At 36.7% G+C, this 24,269-nt stretch overlaps 1 protein-coding gene across 9 annotated transcripts in view; it reads right to left on the minus strand.

Moving 5' to 3' along the window:
• Positions 1–24,220, minus strand: part of TASP1 (taspase 1) — a 77,954-nt gene extending 53,734 nt beyond the window's left edge. For 2 of the 9 annotated variants that reach the window (XM_033513198.1, XM_033513197.1), the window contains exons 1-7: positions 23,878–24,086; positions 21,689–21,906; positions 19,926–19,993; positions 18,393–18,461; positions 10,636–10,756; positions 9,448–9,532; positions 3,731–3,810 (exon numbers count right to left, since the gene is read on the minus strand). In XM_033513198.1, coding sequence (XP_033369089.1) covers positions 3,731–3,810; positions 9,448–9,532; positions 10,636–10,756; positions 18,393–18,461; positions 19,926–19,993; positions 21,689–21,833 — 568 coding nt within the window. In that variant the 5' untranslated portion in view covers positions 21,834–21,906; positions 23,878–24,086. The other 7 variants (XM_033513192.1, XM_033513194.1, XM_033513193.1 and 4 more) reach the window with 7 other exon arrangements.
• Positions 24,221–24,269: the final 49 nt, after the last annotated feature.

Here is a 24,269-nt window from a genome sequence, read left to right on the forward strand (position 1 = left end):
TTACTCAAGGTAATTAGAGAATTTGACTGAAGAAGGATTCAGAGCAGGATTCTGACAATGAAGTAGCAGCTTTTATTCAGCAAATCTCAAAATAATGACAATGAGGTAACTCACATTGGAGAGGTTTTTGCAGGTGCTGGAAACTATATGAGTTCAAAAGGAAACAAGATTTTCATGTCAGAAAATGCCACTGTTTACTTTCCATGTATGCAGGAGTCACTAGCAAGTCAGGAATTTAGAGTGCTGAATAATATAAGGGATAGGGGAAGGGAAGCAAATACTTGCTCTGTTCTTGGATTCTTACTTAAGCATCTTATTTGTGGCTACCCTTGAACTGCAGTTAACAAGTCATGTGGATCCACTGCTGTGAGTTTTGTTGTTATATAACATTATTCACTTGGTGAATTACTGAATTAGGTGAATGAAGGTGCTTACTGTCACTTCCACATTGTTGGAGTTACAAGTTTCCTGAATTAGTACATGCCTTCCTCCTTTTTCCCTTTGAAAAATTAACATTGTAAGCAAATGCAAGATGCTGTCTTACACCGTCTTATCTTTGTCAAAGATAATTGACATTATTATAGGCTGAACTGATAATTTCAGATAGAAGTGTTCTGGTGATTACTAGTGAAAGCACTGATATTGGCAGCTGAGGATGCACCTCAAATTTACCTTGCATATTTAAAGTGCACTTTGAACATTTTTATGAGACTGCATTGTACTTCAATGTGTAATTGTACTTCACTGTAATTCAGCACTTCTAAATTGTTACACCTTAACACTTGGATTACACTTTCAAATCAGTCTCTCTAGCACAGGGCAATAAAGTGCTGGGATAAGCCAGTATGGGCTCTGTATTGGCAGGCTCTAGTTTGGGCAGGGACTAATAAATTCAGCTTCCTTGCAGACTGCAGGCAATACAGACAGATGACATTTCAGGTGTTTGGGTTTTTTGTAAAACCACCCACTATGTACAATGGAAAGTCCCCAGGTTTCTACAAATGGTAGGAATCCCATTTCCTCACACACCTGACAAACTGAAGAAGACAAAGCACATGAGCTTTGAGCAAAACTTGATGTAATTCAACAGGTAACATGGTTTAAAACATGCTTCCCGTTTGGTGCTTAGATACTTTGATAGTTCTAAGAGAATTATGGAGCGTGACTGCAAAGCTGATTGTGACCTTTTCTTTGATACTGATCACAGGGAATCTCCATCCATGCAAACCAACCACCCAATCCCCCAGCCTTACTTACAGCAGCTACAACATTACTCTTCTCATCTCAGGTCCAAGAAAAGGGAGACAGAATAAGACAACTTCAAGAATATATTTTTCATGTGCAGCACAGAGAAGCCAAAACATGCACGTAGTTCTCCCTGCCAATACTTACTGCAAGTACACATCTAAATTTGGATTAGAGGTTTTTGTGGGGGATTTCAGTTTGGTTTTTTGTAAATAAGTTACTAAACATATTTTCCTGATGTTTGGCAATTAGTTCAGTTCTTTGTTTTACAGAGCTATTCAGAAGATACCTGATTTCTGGTTAATTTACCCCCAGTTCTCCATGTAAACCGTACCACAGCAATGATAGCAAGCACAATCAAAGAAGTCTCTCTTTTTTTAAGATGGATATGTTTTTTAACAAAACTGCTCACTTCAGCTGAGATCTCTTTGTGGTTGCTTAGAAACAACATTGTCTTTGATTGTTTCTTAAGCATATCTAACTTTCCTTTCCATGGTAACACTGGATAAATTTCTTCTGGCTTCATACACCTGTGACAGAGTTTCCAATTTCTTTACACTTGTAACAATCCCATGTTGTCACACATGTAGTTAATGGTCATTTTCCAATCCCATGGACCAGAGGTCAGTGAAGTACAGGATTTATGTTGCTAAGGACTGGGACAGGAATCAATGTAACATTTTCTGGAACTGATTTTTCAGGCTTTTTTTATACTTGCACTGTTTTTTCCAAGAAAAAAACTCAGATATACTACCATTAATAACTACACTACAAAATTAACTTGTCAGTCCTAGTTGTTTCAACTGTTTTAATGCAAATTGTTTTGCTAAATAGAAGTATGCTGAATGTATTGCAAAGACAAAATGCAATTAGTGGTCTTTTGGAGTAGGATTGTGAAAATACTTTGGCTGGCATTATTCTTCTGATGTTTCTCCTATGTAAATTTATAGTATGGATTAGGCAAACCAAACTAGCAGTGGCCATCCCTATTTTTAAACTGTACTGTGTAGATTTGCTCTGACTTGAGTACATTGTAGCTAGCAAATGTATCATCTGGCAATTAATGTCACAATCTAATTATCTGTCACAACAAAAATACATTGGTACTAGAAACAGTTGAAATCTGTGCATGCAAACTGAGTTAGTCAAGGCACCTTCTTCATAGTATCTCCTGCATGTAGGTAGCAACTACTTTCCTGAAAAGAAAAAAAAAAGGCAACCCTCCTCACCCCAAAAAATATTCAAAGCTTTAAGTGTTTTCACTCCTTCTAGGGCCACAGAAATAAAGTTGTTCTGCTCAACTCAACACAACAGTTGCTCTGCAAATGCTGTTTTGGACAGCAGATGGATAGAGCAAAAGTTTCAGTCATGTGGAGCCAGAGATGAAAACTTTCAGTTCAAAATGAAATGTATTGTGAATATGTATAAAAACTGGCACAATCAAATAAAACAGTGCTGCTGTTTTAGGGGTTACACTTCAGCACTGAGTATCAACAATTCCGAGCTGCAGTTTCTAGGTATTTATCTACATTTAAAATTAGACCAAATAAGAGACTGAATGGGAGCTCTGGGTTTCAACCTCTGATCTAGGGACAAGTCAGAGATTTGAAGCAGTAAGTAGTACTATTTACTGTAAAATAAACATTCCTAATCTTCTGTGTTCTCCTTCTTAGGGTAATAGCTTATGATTTCTTTCCTGCATAACCTCAACAGGCAGCACAGTGCATGTTCCACAACAGACTAGAGACTGGTAGTAATGGCACTTTCCAAAAGGGACAGGGGCTGAAGAAGAGAAGGAAGGGAACCACATCCTCCTCTCCATGGTATGTGCACTCATTTTTAGGCTAGGTCATAGATGATGTATCTATATAACACAATCACTTATTTTATTTTAAGACAAGAAGCTTTTCTAAGAAACTAGGCTTAGTATACAGTACAATCCAAGTCTGTTTTCCAGATTGGGTTATTCTATAGGATTAGGTAAAGTGAAGCCTTAGGTTGGAAAAAACAAAAAAAAAAGCAAATTAATTTGACAGCCTGTTTAGACAAGAGCAGCTCTAGACAAAGACCCAGAGATGGGTGTAACTATACAATCTCAGAGACAAACTGGCACCTGCTGAATTTTGATACAGGGCTAGTTGGTGCTGTTAGGATCCAAGATGGATCACAACTGGAGACTTGTAGGACTGAGCTTGTAAAGAGCCTATATTTTGGTTAAAAAGAAGTACATCATTGGATTTAGTCCTAGAATCACAGAATCACTTAAATTAGATGTTGCTAAAATTCAGCTAAAGTAATAGTTTACAATTTTTTTCTATTTAGATACTTATTAGAAAATTAGTGAACTTAAACAACCCTTATAGACCATAACACCATAAGCTAGCTGAATGTTAAGAACAATGAAGTGATGTACACCTCAAAAGATGAGGCAGCATTTAAAGTTACTCTGTCCTGTTCTTCCTACTGACACCACCAGTTTACTCACTTGTAGCCATGATACCTGGAGGACATGCTGGTATCCCGTGATCAACTGCCCATCTGTAAGCTCCTTCACCAACTAAAAAGCTAGGAGACACAGAAGAGGGAGTTTAAACAAAACCATATAACAAATCCCCCTTTGCTTGCAATTATTTTTTTCTATTTGGTTTGGTCATTTTTAAATCATAAGCTGTCTGTATTTCACAGGACTGTCTGCTATCATTACATTTGGCAACCTTATGTAGTTTCATTAAAAGATTATGCAGCTCTGACATTAAATGTATTACTGGACAAAACCAAGTGCTATTCAATTTGAAATTCATTACAAAACAGCATCAGCTTTCAACTGCAGCTAAAATAGGACAGAGCTGTCTCCAATCCTGCTCTCTATTACAACTTAGCAAGATCCTGAAGACCAAAAATAGGGGATGAGAACGGTGAGAATGGTAAAGTATTTCCAATAAAGCCAGCCAGTGCCAAAGGAATACCAAAAAGTATTTTGAGAAGTACAACACAAGCTAAAAACCAACTTTATTTAGACAGATTAAGGTGCATTTCATGGAGTTTTACCAAGCATTTGCAAATGAGACTAGCCCACTAAATTTTAAATATATTTGTAAAAAAAAAAAACTCCAGCCATCATAGAAGCTGTTTTCTAGTCAGTACTGAACACTCAACCATAGTGAGACAGTACACACAGCTATGACAACAAACAAGGGCAAAAAAATACACACACATGGAACTTTTAGGGATAGAAGAAAAAGCAAACCTCATGTTGTTTCCCCTTAAAGAAATTAATCATACTGCTAAAAAAAGGGTTATGTAGTAGCTGGAAAAGAGACACTTTCATAAAGCTGCTGTGCACCACAGTAAAGGACAACTACTTCCAATCTTATTTCAAAAATGGACAATGAAGTTAAGAAAAATACGACTGCCTAATGGACACAAGAAGCAAAGACTAAGAATTTTCAGCAAATTGATTAAAGTTTTACAGAAATACCAGAGTTATGAAGATGAGTTTAAAGAAGTTATTCCAGCTACAATGTAGTCTCTGGGGCCATGCAGTTCTCAGCTTCTGAGAACACTATTGATATAGCAAATTTATTGGCATTAATGCTGCTGGAAGTTTTCTTGACAGTGCTATATCCAACACCTGCAGCTTTCACTATATAGTATTTTGTGGTGGTATTTTCCATCCTCTATATGATTTACCTAACCCAAAAAGTGTGTCCAGTCTTTCTCTACAAAAGTCTCAAAAAAGGTTGATCTAAATGAGAATTTGAATTGTTAAATGCATATTTCTTACCATTGTTAGTGCAGCTCCAGGTAAGAATTGTTCACGTTGCAAGATACTGTAGGATAAGTTATTGGGTACTTTGGCAGAACTCAAGCATCTACTGTTAGTGTAAGTTAGTGCTCAAGAAACAACCTGGCACTGACACATAACACAAAAAACTTTCAATATTAACACAAAAAAGATATGCAAACTGTAGCCAAACCTAACTGAGTAATATTCTTCATTGTCTAAAAAAAGGTGGGTTTGGTCTTTATCAAATAATACATTTTTGGGAAGTAAATAAGAACTTCCTTTTCAAGAAAATAATTTACACAGAGAGAAAGGTTAGGCAGGAAAAGTAACAACAAACTCAACATTGGGAGTTTGATATATGATAACTTGAGCACAGCTCAGTCAGAAACACTGTTTTTTACAAGCAGTTTCACAACTGCCTTTTTGATACTCAAAACCAGAAAATGTCACTAGTATTTATGAAGAGTGCAAAAAACATCCAAGAGGGTCTCCCAGCTTATGTGATGTGACTGTTTTAGTTTTTTTCCCTACTATAATACACACAGTTTTAGTCTCAAAGATTCATTAAATTAGAGCAGAAAACTAATTGAGGCTACACATCACCACAGAGGTCATCCACCTTTTTTAAACTGTTCAGTTTGGATCTTTAAAGGACACCATAATCACAGAAAAGTTAAAATAAACTGTTTACAACACAAACAGCATCAGGATCTCAGTGCTTTGTTGTCTGTACATAAAAACAGAACTACCACCAAGCTTGATTTATTGGGGGAGAGGGAAGAGGGAACAAAGCCAGTGAACTATAGAAAGCAGTCAAAACCACCCCAAGTCTCAAAAGCCTTCAGGCTAATTCAGAATACAATCTCCAAAGGGAGGGAAAAAACAAATACATAAACAAAGGATGAATGAGTTTATTCTCTGCTACTCTGAAAGCTGGCTCTGCACAAACAGGACATAAAGATCTTTCTTGCAAACATATCAGACAGAGTACTCTGTAGTTCTTGCAGGCTCAGAACACAGAGGATGAAAACACTCTCCCAGCAAGGAGGCAGTGCTCAGATGTGCTTTCCAGTTCCAGGCACACTAGGCTATATTAACAGAAAATATAAGAAAAGGCCTCTAAAATGGTCTTTTTAGGCATTTTTCTCCAAAAACATGATTATTCTGGTGCTGAATACTCCAAACAGGACCCTTTACTATGGGCTGTAGGGAAACAGAGGCTGCTCCAAGCTAAACAATTGTCAGAAGACTTGGTTCTCAGTCAAGGAGATCCTGATTGTAGTAAATACTCTTTGTAACATTTTATCATAAAACGTAGCAAGCACTCTGAAAGCAGTGTTACAAAGAAGAAATTGTTCTGAAGAAATACAGAGCAGAGAGATAAAGGGTGGTGTAAGTCCTCATTCAATCTAGGAACTTTTTTGACTAGGCAGTGCCGTACAAGTTACAGGATGTTTGTATCCTGCATACAATATCATAAAGCTTTGAAGCAATTACCAATCCCTGTATATCCAAAGTGGGGTAAAATACTAAGAAGGAATTCTTTCCCATATAGTTATTATTGAGAAAGGGATATGGGCATGGACTTGATGTCAGTACTATTAAGGAATTCTAAGAAAGGAGACATTTAGGTGCATTTGTGCTGTCCTACAAATCTTACCAATATACATTTAAGAGCAGACAGATGTAAAGAAGCTTCTTCCCTTACATCAAGGTTTCACAGTAGTAAACAGAAAATCCTCAAGCTTATTACTACAAAACATCTAATCCATTACTCTGTAATCAAAGATTGCTTCCAAAGGTTCATCCAGTTTGTAATCATGCAATTACTAAAGCACTTTCTTTTGTGAAAGTTATACAAGGAACAGGAATATCTTACAGGAGATCATGCAATATTTACAAGTCAAGTATTTTCTGTTCCTGCATCAGAGAAAATCCTAACACCAAGCTGAATGAAGTAAGACAGAGAGATGTCAGGACCTTAGAGATTTCAACAACTGCACCGTGCATTCAGGGCTTCTCTAAACTTTTTTAATTCTATTTGGATTGTGGAATTCTGTGTTTTAAATAACACAACAAGAAATTGATCCAGAAGGACACACTACAGAACAATTTACAGCATATTAGATACATCAGTTCAGACACTTGATGCCTCCTTCCCAATAAACTTACAATCTCTGAATAACTTAATTCACACTCACTGGAATTTCTTCTGTGGAAAATCAGAAATATACAACTTTGAATTGGTTTTGAGCTGCCACTATGAAAATGTGTGCTGCATGGGTGTAAACATGCCAAGCAAACTGTCTCCACATGTTCTTTTATAGTGAAAAAAAACTCCCTAATGCCACTTTTACTAACCTCACAGCTCCTGAATTTTTCCTGTTTGGTCATGTGCCAAACATTTTTGGCAGGAAACATTAAGCTAGCTTAGATCATGCTATAGAAATAGTCTCTACCATAAGTTCTTAGGTTAAGCAGTATCTGGAAGATTCCCCAATACACTCTGTGGCACTGAGAACCAAGATGAAAATCACGTATCCTTACAATTAAAAATCACTTACTAGAATCCTGACACTTCCTAGGAATGCCAAAATATGGCTAAATTCTTGTCATTTGACTCTAAGTATTCCCAGCATGGACAGGAATATATTTCAGTCCCTAAGCAATGTGTCATGCCAACCCCAGCCAGAAAGGCAAAGCATGAAATCCTCCATACCATCACCTTCGATGTACATGAGCTTTATTCATTCTGACCTTGGTGTGTACAGAAGCATTCATCACAGCAAGCCCAAAGCATAACCCATCATATCCCACTAGTATAGGTTGTTTCCCGGGTAAAAAATTTGTCTTAAGATGAGCATTCAAAATCCAGAAAGGGGAAAAGAGGAAATGAAAATATTTCTCAGGTAACCCAAGTGCACAACATTTGCACAATAAACTGCATGTGTTAGTTCCAAAGAGAGCTCATCTCTCACCTCAAGATTTGAATTATCCTGTCTTTATAAGCATCTTCTAGCCTTGCATAGTCCTCAAAAGATTTAGTCTTGCCCTTGGAGGGCAAGAGGATATAGTTCCTTTTCCACAGAGTATTTTTAAAATAATAGCATCATAAACTAAGTCATAAAGTCACAGCACAATACCCAAGTGCTCTTCCTTGCAGTAATTCTAGAACACTGATGATACAAGTAAAACAATCCCAAGTGCTTGCTCCTGTAGCTGACTTCAGTACTACTTCTGGAACATCAGAAAAACACATTTCACACTCATTTCACATTCTAATGTACCTCAGCAAAACCTCATTTTCTTCTGGCAGCTGAAGTAATGATCAGCTAACAGCTACTGAAATTAAAGTTCTTATTTTTTCGTAAACCTCTCCACAATTACTCTGCTCTTTATCCATTAAAGAAAAGTGTTTAAAATGCAAAATCTGTCAGCTGATGATTTGATTTCAAGGTGGTTTTTTTCAATCTATGAACTTTTCCTGAACATGACAGAACAGTGAAATCCTCACTGTTTAAACTGGAATACTGCACCATGCAGCTATAGGCTACTTGGCTAATTTTACAGAACACTACAGCAAGGAAAGTAAAATTTGTAAATCTAATAATTTATTTTTTTTTAAACTACATAAATGCTGGTTTAATACTTCTGCAAATACTGACCACTAGTAGACAAAGGGCAGCAAATTCAGACACAGGTATGATAACTGATGATAGTAGTCAATTAATATTAATGAATTACTCAAGTTGTCTACCTGTCAGATTAAACTGCTAATGAAAATAAGATGGTTTTAAGAGCAATCAACTCTGACACATTTCTTGGATTCTTTCCAAAGTGAGGCAACAACATTTGAAGTTATTCAGCATTTAAAACTTACCTCTTCCATCTAAGTTTTATATCCATCTCAATGAGGGACTGCTGGTTTACATTTTTGTTGTAAATGTTATTAAATTTATCTTTAAAATAAGAGGAAGTAACTAAACACTGAACATTTCCACAAAGCCACAAAAGCAGTAAAATAGGATTTTTTTCTATACTTATTAAAAACTGTTGCTTTTTGTTAAAGGTAGACAGAGGCAAAGGCAGTAGAATTTCCCTTTAATCTTGATGGTTTTTTGGGATTTTACAAAAGGCTACAGCAACAAACATAAGAATTAATTATGACAACTAGAAATAATTAGACGGACAGAAAACTATCACAAAATGATGTTGCCATCTATATCAAATATTTCCACTGAGTGCACAAGAAGTTTCAAGATTAGAGAACAAAGCTTATCTTCTTTTTAAAGGCACACTATCACTGGTATGTAAAACAGCACCAGCCTTCCAGGGTGAGATAAAACCTTCAAATATTGCATCCATGCAGTAGAGACCAAAGAGTGAAGAAAAGTCAAGCAGAACAAAGCAATTACCAAGGTGGAATTCTGCCAGCAGAGAGTTTCCCCTTCTGCCCTTCACACAACAATCTATTTGCAACCGAAACTGGATTCTTGATTCCTAAAAAAGAAAAATTAGCAAAAAAATGGGAACAAAACATTAAAATATTTTTCCTCATTGCACTACAGTGTTCATTTTGGCAGTGGAACTCAGCTTCCTTTAATTTCCCAGGGTTTGTCAAGTCATTATGAGACACCTTATGTTGCAATGTAGTAAGAACTTTTTCAGTTTTCCCTTGACATGCTGTTAGTAGTGACAAAGCTTTCTAGTCAACACGTCCCCCACTTTTTTTTAAAAGAACAAACCATATTGAAAAAGGAGTGATCTACCACAGAAATCTCATGTAAAATCTATTGTATCTAAGGGCCAAAGATATTTATAAGCATTAAATTTCCTAGGTGGAATTTTCATTTGGATCTGGCCAGAACAGAAATTACAGAATTCAGGTTTAGCTGTCTCTTACTCTCAATTTCCTCCTTCCTCATGGTTGGAAGGATGCATTTTGTAATAAACAAGGCTTGAAACACTTAATTTTACTATTTATTTTAGATTTATATCTACATGAGGAAGCTATTACCACAGTTTAGAACTATTCTAGGATAAAGAACAAAGCTTGAAATCTTGTCAGAAGAGCTGTTCAATAGTAACAGCTAAGGCCGTTCATGTACTTAGAATGAAACCTCAACAATCCCTGTTTGGGACTTTATATTTGTTTTATACTGAAAGCTAAAACTAGACAAAAGAGAGAAACACATTAGTTCTCATATTAAATAAGTTCCATGTGCAAATAAATGCCTGAGCACAAAACCAAATAAAAAGCCTAATTTAAATACTTGTAGTATTTTTTAACAACTGAATTTTATTATGAAATTCAAATTCATCTGAGCACACTGAGTCCCACTGTGAATACTGTGGGGTATCACACAACTGTGCTACGTCAAAGGATTATCAGCAAACTAATAAGACAACATATTACACGAAGAAATTAACACAAACCAGCACTTCAGGGAGCAGGAATGCCTCCCCTTTTTTAAAAGGAGTAGAATTTATTTAAACACAGCAGAATTTAAAATGTGTCCCCCTTTAAAATAATTACCGAAAAAACCCAAATTGATCTTTGCAGTTAAATCAGTAGTTAACTTTGTAATACATAATTAACATACCACTCAGTGCTCCAACTGCTCCAAAATTCAATGACTTTCCATCCATTATACTGGCATCGCACTCTATCTCACCCAGAAGGTTTAGGTTAGATCCCAATCCTGCATTTGTAAAAGGGGAATCCTAAAAATAAGAATGAAACACTATAAGGCTACGTCCACAACAGACTAGATCAAAACCTCTGTATAACTGATCTGATGACACCAATTTTGATGCAATGCATTTTCTTATTTTAATAGTTTAGTCTTCCACAACAAAAACAAGGGCAATTTGAACAGAGCATCTAAAATTACTACCATGGACAGCTTTCATCTCTGTAGGGCATGATATATCTCAAATGTAATAATGCACTAATAAAAAAACAATTATCTGATTTAAGATGATCAGTTCCATGCAAGCAAAAGCCTTACAATACGAGTGAAAATCTCTCCCTCCCTCAAAGCACACACTTAGCTTTGTCCTTAACCCATCAGGTAACATTTAAATAACACCTTATAATCGCTGCACAGACCAGTCAACCTTTGAAACTCCTAAAAATGACACCACAGCAAAACAGAACTGTCCCCTTTCTGAACATTCTGAGCCCATAAGTGCAGCTCCACATGCAGAAATGAAGACCGAGCCCGAACAATTCACTTTGTAAAATTCCTATTTGACTGTTCACACAAGGACTGTGGTCTGGAATCTTCTTGACTAATACTTCCATAGTAACTATGGAACAACATTTTAACAACAATCATAAACCTAGCTCCTTTCTTGTTAACACCTTCAGTGGCTTTTAAGAAACCCAAGGCAGTCAAAGAGTAAGCTCTGCCTGCTAGAATTAAACCCCATTTGTACCCCTCCATTTCATCAGAGCATCCCCATGACTCTAAAATCACAAAATTTCAAAGTAGCACAGTTCAGCAGTCTCACTGCCTACTCAACACAATCCCCTCTTCGAGATGCAAGGAATATAGGACAAAGAGAGGTAATAGCTGAATCCAATCTCAGAGAGATGCTGTATGCTTTCAGAGTTTCCTATATTTAAATTACAACAGTGTAACAACCTGATGTGACAAAGAATGTTTGTTTAATCCAGGTGTGAACATGTACTGCAGAGGTATGACATCTCATTTCACTGATGAGTAATAAAAGCTGAATCAGGAAACAAATTACTGGAAACAGCTCAAAGTTCTGTCCTGCAATTAAAATTAACTGGATGGATTTTGAACATACCAACTTGCAATGAATTTAAAGAAATAAAACAGAGGTGAGAACACAGAAATGAAAAATAAATCTGATGTCAGTTAGCTTTTATTAACTTTCAAATGAACAAGTAGTGAGTAATTTCAAAATCTGTTCTGCAAGATGTTGATTCAAATTTACAAAGACATGTGAAGAGCTCTCAGTGTTTGAGTCATCAAAACACTATCTTTCTGAATAATCATGAATACAAGATCCCTGACTGATGTATAATCATGAAACTGGCCTTCATTTTCTGCTTTTTCCTTCTGAACCAGCACAAGATTTTATGCTATTTTATCCCACATCACAACACTTCTTCCAACTCACTGTGTATATTCATTTTGTTGTTCATTTTGACAGCTACACCTCACAGCAAATGAGACATTTGAAAAGATTTTAGGATAATGCAACATTTACAGTTTAGAGTGCACAAATAATTTTCTGTAGAAAGGGGATGGATGGGGAAAAATATGTTTAGAAACAGATGCTGGCCTTCAAAAGGCAGAAGACCCCAAGTAGCTGCTGGCTTAGCTGGCTTCATTGCTCCCCAGGCTCTACAAACATGAAGAAAAATAAGTCAGTGAAGTTTAGAAAAAAAGGGAGCAGAGAAGTGGTGGAAGGAATTGAAAGCAAACAGTGAAAGGTACTTAGAAACCACAGGAAAACCAGGAATGCTTTGGATGAACAATGTTTGCTCCTAGTGCTGTCCAAGTCCTCTGCCCCTGGGTAATCAGAGTGCAAAGACCTGTGAGTCTGGAGACAAATCTCTAATGTTCTGTTCCAAACACATTCACTCAGTGCATGATACTCCAAAGAATTAGCAAAGAGGAAAAAGACTGTGCTCCACAGGTTTGTTGCTGCCACAAAGCAGAGACAGCTGTTACCTTAAGAGTAGATGTCGTGGCCAAACAAAGGGAGTAAGGACCCACCAGAAAATAAATCCTGGTAACACTGTCCAGAATCCCTCTGTACAAAAGGCATAAAGGTTTCTATCATCTGGTAAAGGTAATAACCAATAGGGGGCAGGGAAAAAGTACAGGATAGAGAGTTCCCTTTATTTCTAAGGATCTGTATGTGCTACATGCTTTGGCATAGCACCTTCACAGCATGACCTCAAGGATGCACCAAGAGATAATTTAATCACAGGATCTAAAGACAAAGGGAACATCACCTATTTCTCCCTATGAAATATTCATCAGAATACTACAGAATTTTTGATAAATAACAACTCCACACCAAATTGCAGATGTCTCTTTGGTGGGGTAACTCTCATATTAGGACTCAGAAGGAATCTCACCAGTAACAACATGAGTAACTTCTCCAGGAAAAAGAAATAAAGACCAAATTCCAAGCATCTGTTCAAAATTTCTGTGGAGTTTCAACTAGCTTTAGAATCAGATTGCATTCAATTAAGAAAACAGTCTCAGAATTCCTAAGAGGAAAATGGTTTAACTTCACACATCTGAAAGGCAATCTGAAAACAGCTTTAGAGAAACTGGGTGTGAACCCATGGAATTTTTGATATCTACCTGAGTGTCTCTGAGGTGAGATAAAAGCCTTTGAAACAAGGCAGGGGAAAACCTTTATTTAAAAAAATGGGAACATGACATTCACACCTACTTCTGTGAATAGGTGAAGACATGAAATACACCACACAAATACAATCCCTTTTTGAAAACATTAATCTCTGCGAAGTCTGACCAAAAGATTTCAAGAGTCTGATATGCAAGTGGAGGAATATAATGTATGAGCATTAAGGTGCATTTTGAAATGAAAATTCAAAACTTTCAAGGAATGCAGAAACATTTAACCAGAAGCATGAATACCTTAAAAAGGGGAAGAAACAAACTGACCTAAGTGAGTCTGTTCATACCCTCAGACAGAAAAATGCAGCACTGCAAGACATGACTACCATAAAATGGGGAAAAACCCAAGCAAAGCATGTGTCCAGGAAAAGGGAGGACAGGAAAACAGAAAAAGGTATCTTCAGGAATATACTTTTATTAAAACCACAAGCAGCAATCAGCCTTTGTGTTTTTAAAGAAACTGAAAAAGACAAGTAAGCAAACCAAGACTAAGCTTTGCATGTTAACAGCAAGCCTTGCTACCACAGAGAAAAGCACAGAGAAAAGACTAATTCAAAGCATTTTAACAAAATATAACTCTTCAATTATGTGAAAAATATTAGACCTCCTGGCAATTACTCCACAAAGTATCTCTAACTTACCATGTAAACCTATAGCAAAGGAGGTAAGAGAAAGCTTTAAGACGTGAAATAAGCTTTGTTTTCCCAAGTTACCCATCTTGCAAAAACTTTCAAACTTCTGAGGGTATCAGTTTTATTTTCAGAAGCCTGTTTATTTCAAAATGTATTTATAAATGTTCTGGCAGCAAGTACAGGCATCCTGAAATTTCTATCTGTGGTCAAAGTCGGAATGCTTGAAGATGTTACTCAGCTCTGTAATACATCTATAGGCAAATAGTTAAAATGCTCAGTTTTCAATTAACTTGAAAGAACACTCCATCCATTATACCATTTTGGCCATGGCTTATTTGGAACTTCTAAAATAAATTCAAAGTCTACAGGCACTTCTTTCCAAATACTGTAATTTTAAAAATTATCTTTCTGTGAGAATTTCATGGCAATCAATATTCTACAATGATGAGTCACATCCCTTTCAATTACACAAGCAAAAATGTTTTTAGACAACACTTTTGTCACAAATTACTTTCAGCCACTCTGCAGCAAGACATCATAGTACTGCTTTTAACTAGAATTAACAACTTCCAGTTCATTACCCATTAGAAGTTCATCTATGGTGACTGCCTTAATACAACAAGGATGCTTCTGCTTGAAAGAGAAATCTTTGGGACTAAGACTGTATATTCAAAAGTCTTAATTGCTAGGCAAGTAATTTAAAAAAAAAAAACAAAAACAGAGAAAAAAAAATTAATCAAGAAAAATGTACTTTCACTGCAAAATTTTACTGACCACAGAACCACACTGCTTGAGTATAACAACAGGTCCAAAACATTCTTTGCACTGATCTGCAATACCAACATGCAAAATGAACTGAGCAGTTTCAGTAGCAAGGAGACTGGAAATGTGATATCCACTTCCCCATCAACCATATTACCTTCCATTTGAAATTATGTTCATAAAGAATATTCTACTGAAGTCAGATAAAGAAACAAGTAAGCTACATACATATTAATGAAGGATTACACTAAACTTAGAAACAATTTGAAAGCTTCATCATTCTTTACAATCACTGAGCATTCCTGTCTCTAATACCTGACCTATAGACTTCATTAAGTGCTCTATAGTCAAAAAAAAAGCTTGAAATTGCATCATTATCTCACAGCCAGACAGAAATGCAAATCCACATGTGGTTTTGCTGAAAACAGCATGTTTTAAGTGGGTTGTGTGGGGTCTCCTCCCCACCACAAAAAAAACCCCCATGTTTAATAATTTTGCTGTGTTTCAACAAAAATCCAGGCATCATATGGTGCCTGATAGCAAGAGTGCAACAATTAACAGTACTGCAATAATGTCTTTGTAGAAGTAAACAGAGTAATAATGAGTTTTATGAAATACCTTGTCTAATAATGAGTTTTATGAAATACCTTGTCCAGACCATTCTATTACGAGAGGCTGACAGAGGTTACACATGCATTTGTTTCTCTGCAATGCCAGAGTTCTCAAACCAGAAAAGATACCTGCCTTAATGACTGTCAAATACAGCTGATGCTTATGAAGACCAGCACAGTTGTTTAAACAATATTCTGTGTCAGTCCTGTTCCTTTGCGAAAGAAATTCACCTTTTCCTCTAGTTAACTCTTAGCATTATTATCATATTCACAGAACACCATTTCAATGGAGAGCTGCACTAGATCCAACAAAGGCTGTTCTTTCTGCACTTAGAGCCTGAAAAAATAAAACACAGACAGCATACCACAAGCAAACTGTCAGCTAGCTCATAAAAGATCAAGAGCAATTCTTGTGCCTCAACAAGTCTTTGAAGTGATGCCTTTTGGATGAGCTGTAATCCTGTGTAACAGGAGTTCTGTAATTGAGTGGAACTGAAGAAAAAAATTAATCTTTTGTGAGATTTCCATGAAAAATTATTTGTGCCTTGCAAAGACTACAAATGTTTGGAATGCACCATTAAAAGTCTGAGAGAACTGTGAAAGTGAATAAATATTTCAGATAAACTCATAGCAATGTGTCCTACAGAAACCAAAATATCAAGAAGTTACAGTCAGTATACCTTACAAAGAAATCTGTTATCATTTAACACAATCTTCTGTTGTTCTATGTCCTCATTTGTGTTACAGGGAGACAAGAAAACAAACAGTTTCACACAGATTTTTGTTATGTATTTGCCAACTTCAAATGCTTAAACACATTATGTTTATGCTAAAGCATAACCAAAAGGGAGTGACAGCTCACTAGAGAGACTGCCAACACAAACCTGTATTTTTACTCATAAAATCTTGCACTTAATGAGAAAAACCATTCTGATTGCTTTGTTGACTTGCCACGTGCAGCTTTTTTTTCCACAGAGCAACAGAAAAACCACTGGTACTAAAGCAGAAGATGCAGCTCCAGAAATGACAGATGTCTGGAGGTGGTGTTCAGAATGAGGTATGAGTAGATACAAACACAATACAAACCTTTCCCTATTTTGGAAGCTGACAGTCCTAACACTTGGGAGTTTCTCATACCAGATCCAAAAAACTGCCACTGCAAACCACACCATTTTCTGGCTTGGGTACAAATTTGACTTTTCCTCACTGTAACTGCCTAATTAACTACTTTAATCTGCAAGAATCCCAAATCCCAAACCCAGTACTCCCTATTCCAGTAACAGACAGAACCCTCAATTAAGAGATTATATAAATCACTTAACGAAAAAGGGAAAGCAAATAATTGCATTAATGACTGCAGTAAAACCTGAATAAAATAACATTTTATCTTAAGAACAGGAAAAAATAAAAAAAAAAAGGTTTTTTGCAATGGAACAAAAAAATGTACCTAAGACAACTGCAGAACCAGAAAGTGTAATGATGGAAGGCATCAGTACAGTAGTAGCAAGATAGGTAAGGAGAAAAAGGTTTCTGATAGGAATAATTGGAAAAACATTTTTCATTTCATCTTAAAGCCACAACTTGTTCTACAGAAGCTACTTCAGAGTATTCACATCTACTAAAGTAAAAGAAAAGTCACTCGGGTATAACAAAAACATATTTACCCCAGACAGCTGCAAAGAGATCTATAACTGTTCAGTTAAGCTTCTCAAAATATGTTTTCCTCTGTAGCTCAGGAAGTCGATAAAAATCACAACCCAAAGTAAATTTTTATTTTTGTTTTCCACTGAGAAGGGGGCTGACACACAAACCAGTCTTGTGGAGTGAGAGCAGCCTCAGTGAGCTTAGGGAAGTGCATCATAAACAATTCCATTAGAGAGAAAGGCACTGCTTTCTGCGAGCTATACTCTCATGTGTAAGATAACACATGAAAGCATGTTTGAACAGCTCAGTGAGACCCACAGGAGTGCTAAAAGCCAAGGCACTTGCCAAGTTCACAGTGTGACTGAAGCCTTGGCTCCACGTCAGCGTGTCTAACACATACTGAAGTATGCACTTACTGCCTGCCTTACGCTAACCCCAACAAGCACATTGATGAACACTTTCCCAACATCTGGGTAAGCAAATCCAGTGCTAATCCTCCTGGAATACTACCATAAATTCCAAGAGCAGGAAATTATTTTTACAGCACAACACTTACCTTACCTTCATTTTTTTACTAATAAAGTTAGAGAGGAAGAAGCAATTACTGCTTACAGGAGAAGAAGAATACCTGTTTCCATCATTACAGTCATGATGGATTAGTGGATCTGGGACAATGACCAAACTGACTCATTTACCTCCCAGAAATGTTTAGCTTTACTCACTTCTATATTATTTCACAGGGACCTTCACTGAAGGCAGATACTATAAAAATCTCATCACTCCAAAAAGACACTTTTCCAAAAAACTCACCAGCAGCTGCTCATCAAGATGTTCCATCGTAATTAACAAGTACTGTTTTGAAATACAAGCATTACTTGCCCTATTCCTCTGCACACATTTTGTCACAATAATCAGAATCAGTAGGATATTTCTCCCCTCTCTAAGAAGCAGAGCCAGAACAATCTGTCTGTAGCTCAGCAAGTCAGAAATAAAGTTCCTTACAAAGTGTTCAATAAGTCTTTAATCACCACATTTATTCCTAAAGGGTAAAGACTATCTGATAAGGCATACCTAAGATGACAACCAAATTGCACCAACTAGAAAACTTTTATTCAGTTTGCATTTTTATAAAGTACTTCAACATATTTACACCAAAATATAGTAGAAAAGCAGAAGATAAAATTAATGTAGCACAAAAACAAAAATCCACTGAGAGTTCCCATTTAATATCCCCCTACAGAAATGTCTGGTAAGATTTACCCAAGAGACATATTTACTGCTACTCAAAAATTCATACCTCTAATTCTATAAGTGCTGCAGTCACTGCATCTGTTGCAAGAGCACCAGCCTGTAGCTTTTCAATTGCCTGTAAAACAGAAGTTTTAGCTGATGATTAGGAAATTCTATTATTCTGTGACTGAGCCCTACATTTTCCAAGTCGCGTATAAAACAAAATCTTCACCAAATTAGTTTAAAATGTAAGAGGCTGTAAGAACAAGAGGCACTGGAAAAAGTCAGTATGAACTACATGAGAGCAGATGTGAAGGTATGATTTCACTACTATGACATTGTGATGCTGCATTTAATAGCTGATTTCTACACAGTCAAAATTATATAAAAATAACTTCATATACTTGATGTCCTCAAACACCAAATGTTTCAGTCAACATATTTCAACTTTTTCTTCCAAAATTCAACAAAAACTTCTAGTACCATATTTAGCAATTACCATAAAATTGAAGAGAATTTCACAACTTCATCTAAAAGCCAACACAAATCAAGTAAGATAATGTTACCTTCAAATTATATACACACACAACAATGAACTTGTAAAGCCTAATAGTATTTATTAGATCCATACTGAACAAGACCTTACATTCAAGCTTCCTCAGGGAACACCAGAAAACAACTCTGGCTGCAAGAAAAACCTGAAATTGTTTGTTCTTCACAGAACTTATTGATGTTGGCTACTCAGCTGAAGAGCAGCTACACAGAATCTCAAATTGGACTTGAATTCAACAGCAGATCTCACATAACTAGCTGGAAAATGACTTTAACCAAGGCTAACAAAGCCAGTGTTAAGTTTGTTTGATTTGTGAGGCCTCTCATTACAAAATTAGATTGGTATTAGGATTGAGCAACAAACTGTAACACAAAGTGATAATTATCAGAGACCAACTCTGAGACTCTTCTAAAAACCCTGCCAAGCTCCCAAGCTCCTTCTCCCTGGAGAAAGCAAAAGACATTAAAAATTTTAGAGAGAGGTCTTCCAGCTACTCATTCAACACTTAAATGACAGGACTTGCCAGTTCCAAAGCAAAGTTCTTGGAAGAGATGAAAACATATTAATGTCAATGGAAATCAAAGTCTTGCCATTTCTCCCTTTCCAACTTTGATTTCTTTGGTTTTGTTCTTCCTGTTTCTACCTCCCTTTCTATTAAGAGGGAAAGAGCTATCAAGAAGAAAATAATTCTAGAAACCCCTGCATTCACAGAGCAACTTGGATGCTAGAGTTTAAATAAACTCCAAAGAGTGGAAGAAATCAAAATACACCACATATAGCTCCAGAAAGCCCAGAGAAGTGCAGGAAGCTGTAGGAATACCCCTTGTAGGTACCACTATGTTCTCCTACTGTTCCTTTGGTGCCTGCTATTTGCCAGCACTGATGAGGATGTTGCTGCATCTCATGGCCACACACTGTCCTGTCTCATGTTAACTGTTTCTGCTCTATTTTCCCCCAGTTCCCTCTATAAACACATACAGCCCAAGCAGCTAAGTCCAGATACCTCTTATGTACCCAGTCCAGGACTGTGGAGCTGGTGACACTTACCTTCTGGCAAGCTCTTTTGCACACATGCTTGTACTCTTTAGCTTTGGATTCAGAATGATAACCTGCACCTGCAATTGAAGCAAATGGAAAATATTTTATAGTACCTGGCAAACTACAGCCTGTAATTCACATAGAGATTTAAGACACAGGCAGATACAGTGTTCCTTATTCTGGATTACATTGGCATTTCCTTTTTCTATCAGTGATTGACAACTTCATGCATTCCAACACTGAGTCAAACACACTCAGTAAAATACAGGATACAGCTCATATATCCAAAAGCATGCAGGTATAAATATCAGCATCAATCTCTTCCTATAAAAACATTCCAAGAGATTCCAGTTTCACTCATTCTTAAGAGGATGTCCAGCATAGCTTTTTACTTTACTGTCCATTATTGGGCAAAACACTCAGTTTTAAGTTCAAAATTTTGACTTAGTATGATCTTCTTTTTATCATAATTACCATTCTGCTCATTTTCTCATGTTATGCTACGTTTTTAAGCTTGTTACTCCTGACTTAAAACAGGAAGTTCCTCAAAATGAAGATCATGTAGATTTTTCACCTTTTTCTTAACTTCAGTCTTTATCCCATTGTATTGAACCATTCTGCCTTATTTTGAAGCCACTGCCCCTACTTTCATACCTGAAAAATTTATCAATTCAACTACATGTGGCATCAGAAAAACAAGAGTGGCACACTACTTAAAATCTACTTGTTTTACCAGGTTTTGCACCTCAAAATGTGCCTTCATCTCAACTTCCCTTTGCTCACCCTCAGAAATATCACTTTTGAGAAACTCTAACAAAATAAGTTTTAACAATAATACCAGAATGAAAGCAGAGGACACTATACTGAGTGTCAGTCCAGTAAAGGACACTATATTAAGCAATCTCATTTGCCCTTAAAATAGAATACCAGGGTTATCAAACATGAACCCAGAATAAATTATTTGAGGTTTGGGGTTGTTTTTTTAACCTTAATGATTTTATACAGCAAGTAAAATGTTGGCTTTCCAAATATTTTAGGCATGACCAGGCCAGTTTCGTTTATTTCACCTCATATACTCACACAGATGCTCAGAACAAATCTACACCCAGATATAAGCATTGTTAATTTCATGATTCATAGTATTTAATAAAGAACCCATGAGAGAAGAATTTATGAGCAAGACACACATAACACACAATTTTGTATCAGATCTGAGTAGAGGAGCTGTTCATTTTAAGTGGAAAGAATAAACAGTAACTCACTTAAACATGAACAAGATTAAAAAAATAGACTTGGAAGAAAAATGTCAGAAGGGTAAAAACAGTTCTGCAACAAAAAGCCCAAGGAGATTTCAGAAGATCTGAGCTGGACTGACCTCATGGACAAGCTAGACAAGGAACCATCAGTAATGAAACAACTGTATTTCATCCTTCTGTAGATAAAGAAACAGACTGAAATATCTCCCTCATTTTGTAGGTTTGCTAAGCTTAGCAGACAACTGCAGAATATATTTTATAATCATTCAAATTTGGGGGTTTTCTTTGTCAAAGAGAACAAAATACCATCCAGAACACTAAAATAGCTACATTTTTATTAAGAGTTTATTGTGCAACTTCCAATCAAACTTCCCATTCTGAGACTTGCCCACAGAGTTAATGTCACCTTATTAGCACACTAGTAGTCCAAAGCTGCTATAAAATTTTTGTTGGCAATTAGTTTAATATCAAAATATGCATTATTTTCATTCCAGCTGCTCTTCTTCCACATCTTACCTGCATGGACAAGCACAAATCCCACTCGTTTCCCTCTTTGGGTTTGCTTTGCTTCGGGCTCTTTGACCACCACTTTTACAGCTGTAACCTGAGATGATTTGGAAGGTAATACTTCTACTGAACTTATCCCCTTCTCCATGATCATACATTAGGATCACCATCTTCTACTGGGAAGGAGCACACTTGCATTCAAAAAGAAACTCCGGAGAGAAATCATCCTAAAACCAGATCAAACGTGTATGTTAGACACTGATTTTAAGATACAAATTTCACACAAATAACCTCAGAAAGAACTTTTGGTTAAGAGGTTTGAACAAAGGGGAACACACCTCTCCAAAACAGGGCTTCCAAGTTCAGCCCCTTGTCTAGCCAACAGCATTAATAAGACCTAAAATAATCAAAGTTCATGTTGCAAGCTGAAAGCAGCCTTTTCACTACAACAGAAATGATCTTGCCATACACTGGAAGGAACTATCAATATAAGTTTTGCTTTCCATGGTGTCCTGTTTTTCCAATAATACAACTAATTTCTTCACCCATCACATCTAACTAGCACATGAATAACCCTTTAAAACACCACACTTTTTCCTTTCTTTTGCAGAGAATACCTGTTTAAGGTCCTATAATGAACTCCTATTCTTCTATACTGTTTCATCCCATCTCCTTATAATTCCCCACTAATTTGAAGCAGGAAAAGAAAAAATCAATTAATTTCTTTTTAATGACAAAGTATTTCTAAGATAAAAATCGAGTAAGCCTAAAACAGTCAAACAGTGTTTGTCTGGGAAAGCAGAGCTGAAATGATTATTAGTGAACCTCAACATGCTTAAGTCAAGCTCAAATAATTTAGTAACTATATTGGTTTTAATGGTTACCCTTAAGATGCTAAGAAAATTAATGTTTATAGAAAGCTAGTGGAAATATTGTCAGTATTCTCTAGCACATGAAACAAAAAAAGTAATAATACAGAATGATGTATTTATCAGGAGCTGCCAAACTCTCTGTATTTACTGCTGCTCCTATCCACAGCTTACTACATATTAATCCTGACACAAAGCCATTTGTCTAGTTCAGCAGGTAAAATAGAAACAGAAACATTCCACACACTGAATTACTTCAGCGAAAAACACGTAGTGTTAATGCAGAATATCTAAAACAGTTTCTATATTAAGAACCAGATGAATTTCAAGGTCCTTTCCAATCCAAACCATTCTCAGACTCTACACCTCTATGCTACAGTATAATGTCTATCACTCCAACCATCTCAAAAAGGACTTTGTAACCCAAGAACATTGGAAAGTGAACAGAGGTGGAAAAATGAGATGTTTAATGCATAAAACTTAAACCACTGACTTTGCAAATGCTATATGGCTTACTCCAGCAATTAAATACCTCTCCATTTAAATGGCCCAAAGTATGCAAGTGATGTTTAGCAAGATTCAGCACTGCCACGGAACAAACCAACTGGTTTGCCGTAAGCATTCTTTTAGTAAGAAGAATCAGCACAGCTCTGGAGGAAGTTATTTATTTAACATAATTTCTTCTTAAATGCTAAACATACCTATTAATTGTCACACATTTATAAATTTACTTTTCAAAATTAAGTATGAACTTATTGTTATAATTATATATGTTCTGACACAAAGTGAAAGGTCACTACAATACATAGGCTTTACAGAGAAAAAGAATGTTTATGGATTATATCCAATTGTAATGGTCACTTGGAAAAACTTCAGTGCTAAAATTCAAGTATTCATCATGGCATCTACTTCTTTTTTACCAATAATAGTAAAGAAGGCTCCAGCAACCACTGATCCTCTTTGCTACAAGGGGATAGCATACACTTCAGTAAAGAGACAGAGGAGGAAGTAAGGAATTTAAACTCTCAAAAGAATGGAAGAAATAGTGTGGTGGTAGGGAAAGCAATGATGACAAAATGTCATTGGAAAATTAAGATGAAGATGTCACTTAAAAACTTACTAACAGTGTAACTGCAGGCTGAAAATCCCAGTTAGGCCTTTGCACACAGCTGGGTCTAAGGATGTGTTTATTTCTACAGAGAACATTCAGGCAAACCTAGCTCTCTCGTTTGCTTCCGTTTGTAACACTTCCTCCACATCAACTCAATTTTCTCAAACCCCTCCCAGCTCAAACTGTTCTTCAAGTCCTTTTACATTTCATTCACAAACCTGCTGCTTCCACTTGTTAAGCTCCCACTGGACCCAACTTTTCCCTTTCAAGCTTATTCCAGGATTTATCAGTTCTCCCTTCCCGAAGTCAGGAAGCGCTCACACTTCCAACCACTCCTGACTTCATCTCTCCTTGCTACGCATTCCCAGCTCTCCATCTCGGCAGAAACGCTGGAAGAACACACAGCAGCGTGACTGCTGGAGAACGGGAACCAAAACGATCTTACCAAAACAGCCAATGCCCTGACTGCACTGCAAAAGTAACTTGGACTCCTGAACAGGGGCCGGGAGAAACACAAACCCACGCGAGGGTCAGGCCGAGGCAGCCGCTGCCGCCCGGGGCGCCGCCGCAGAGCCCAGAGCCCCTCAGGGAGCGGCCATGGAGCGCCGCT

Source organism: Parus major, chromosome 3 (genome assembly GCF_001522545.3).
Source record: "Parus major isolate Abel chromosome 3, Parus_major1.1, whole genome shotgun sequence".
NCBI classification, from domain to species: Eukaryota; Metazoa; Chordata; class Aves; order Passeriformes; family Paridae; genus Parus; species Parus major.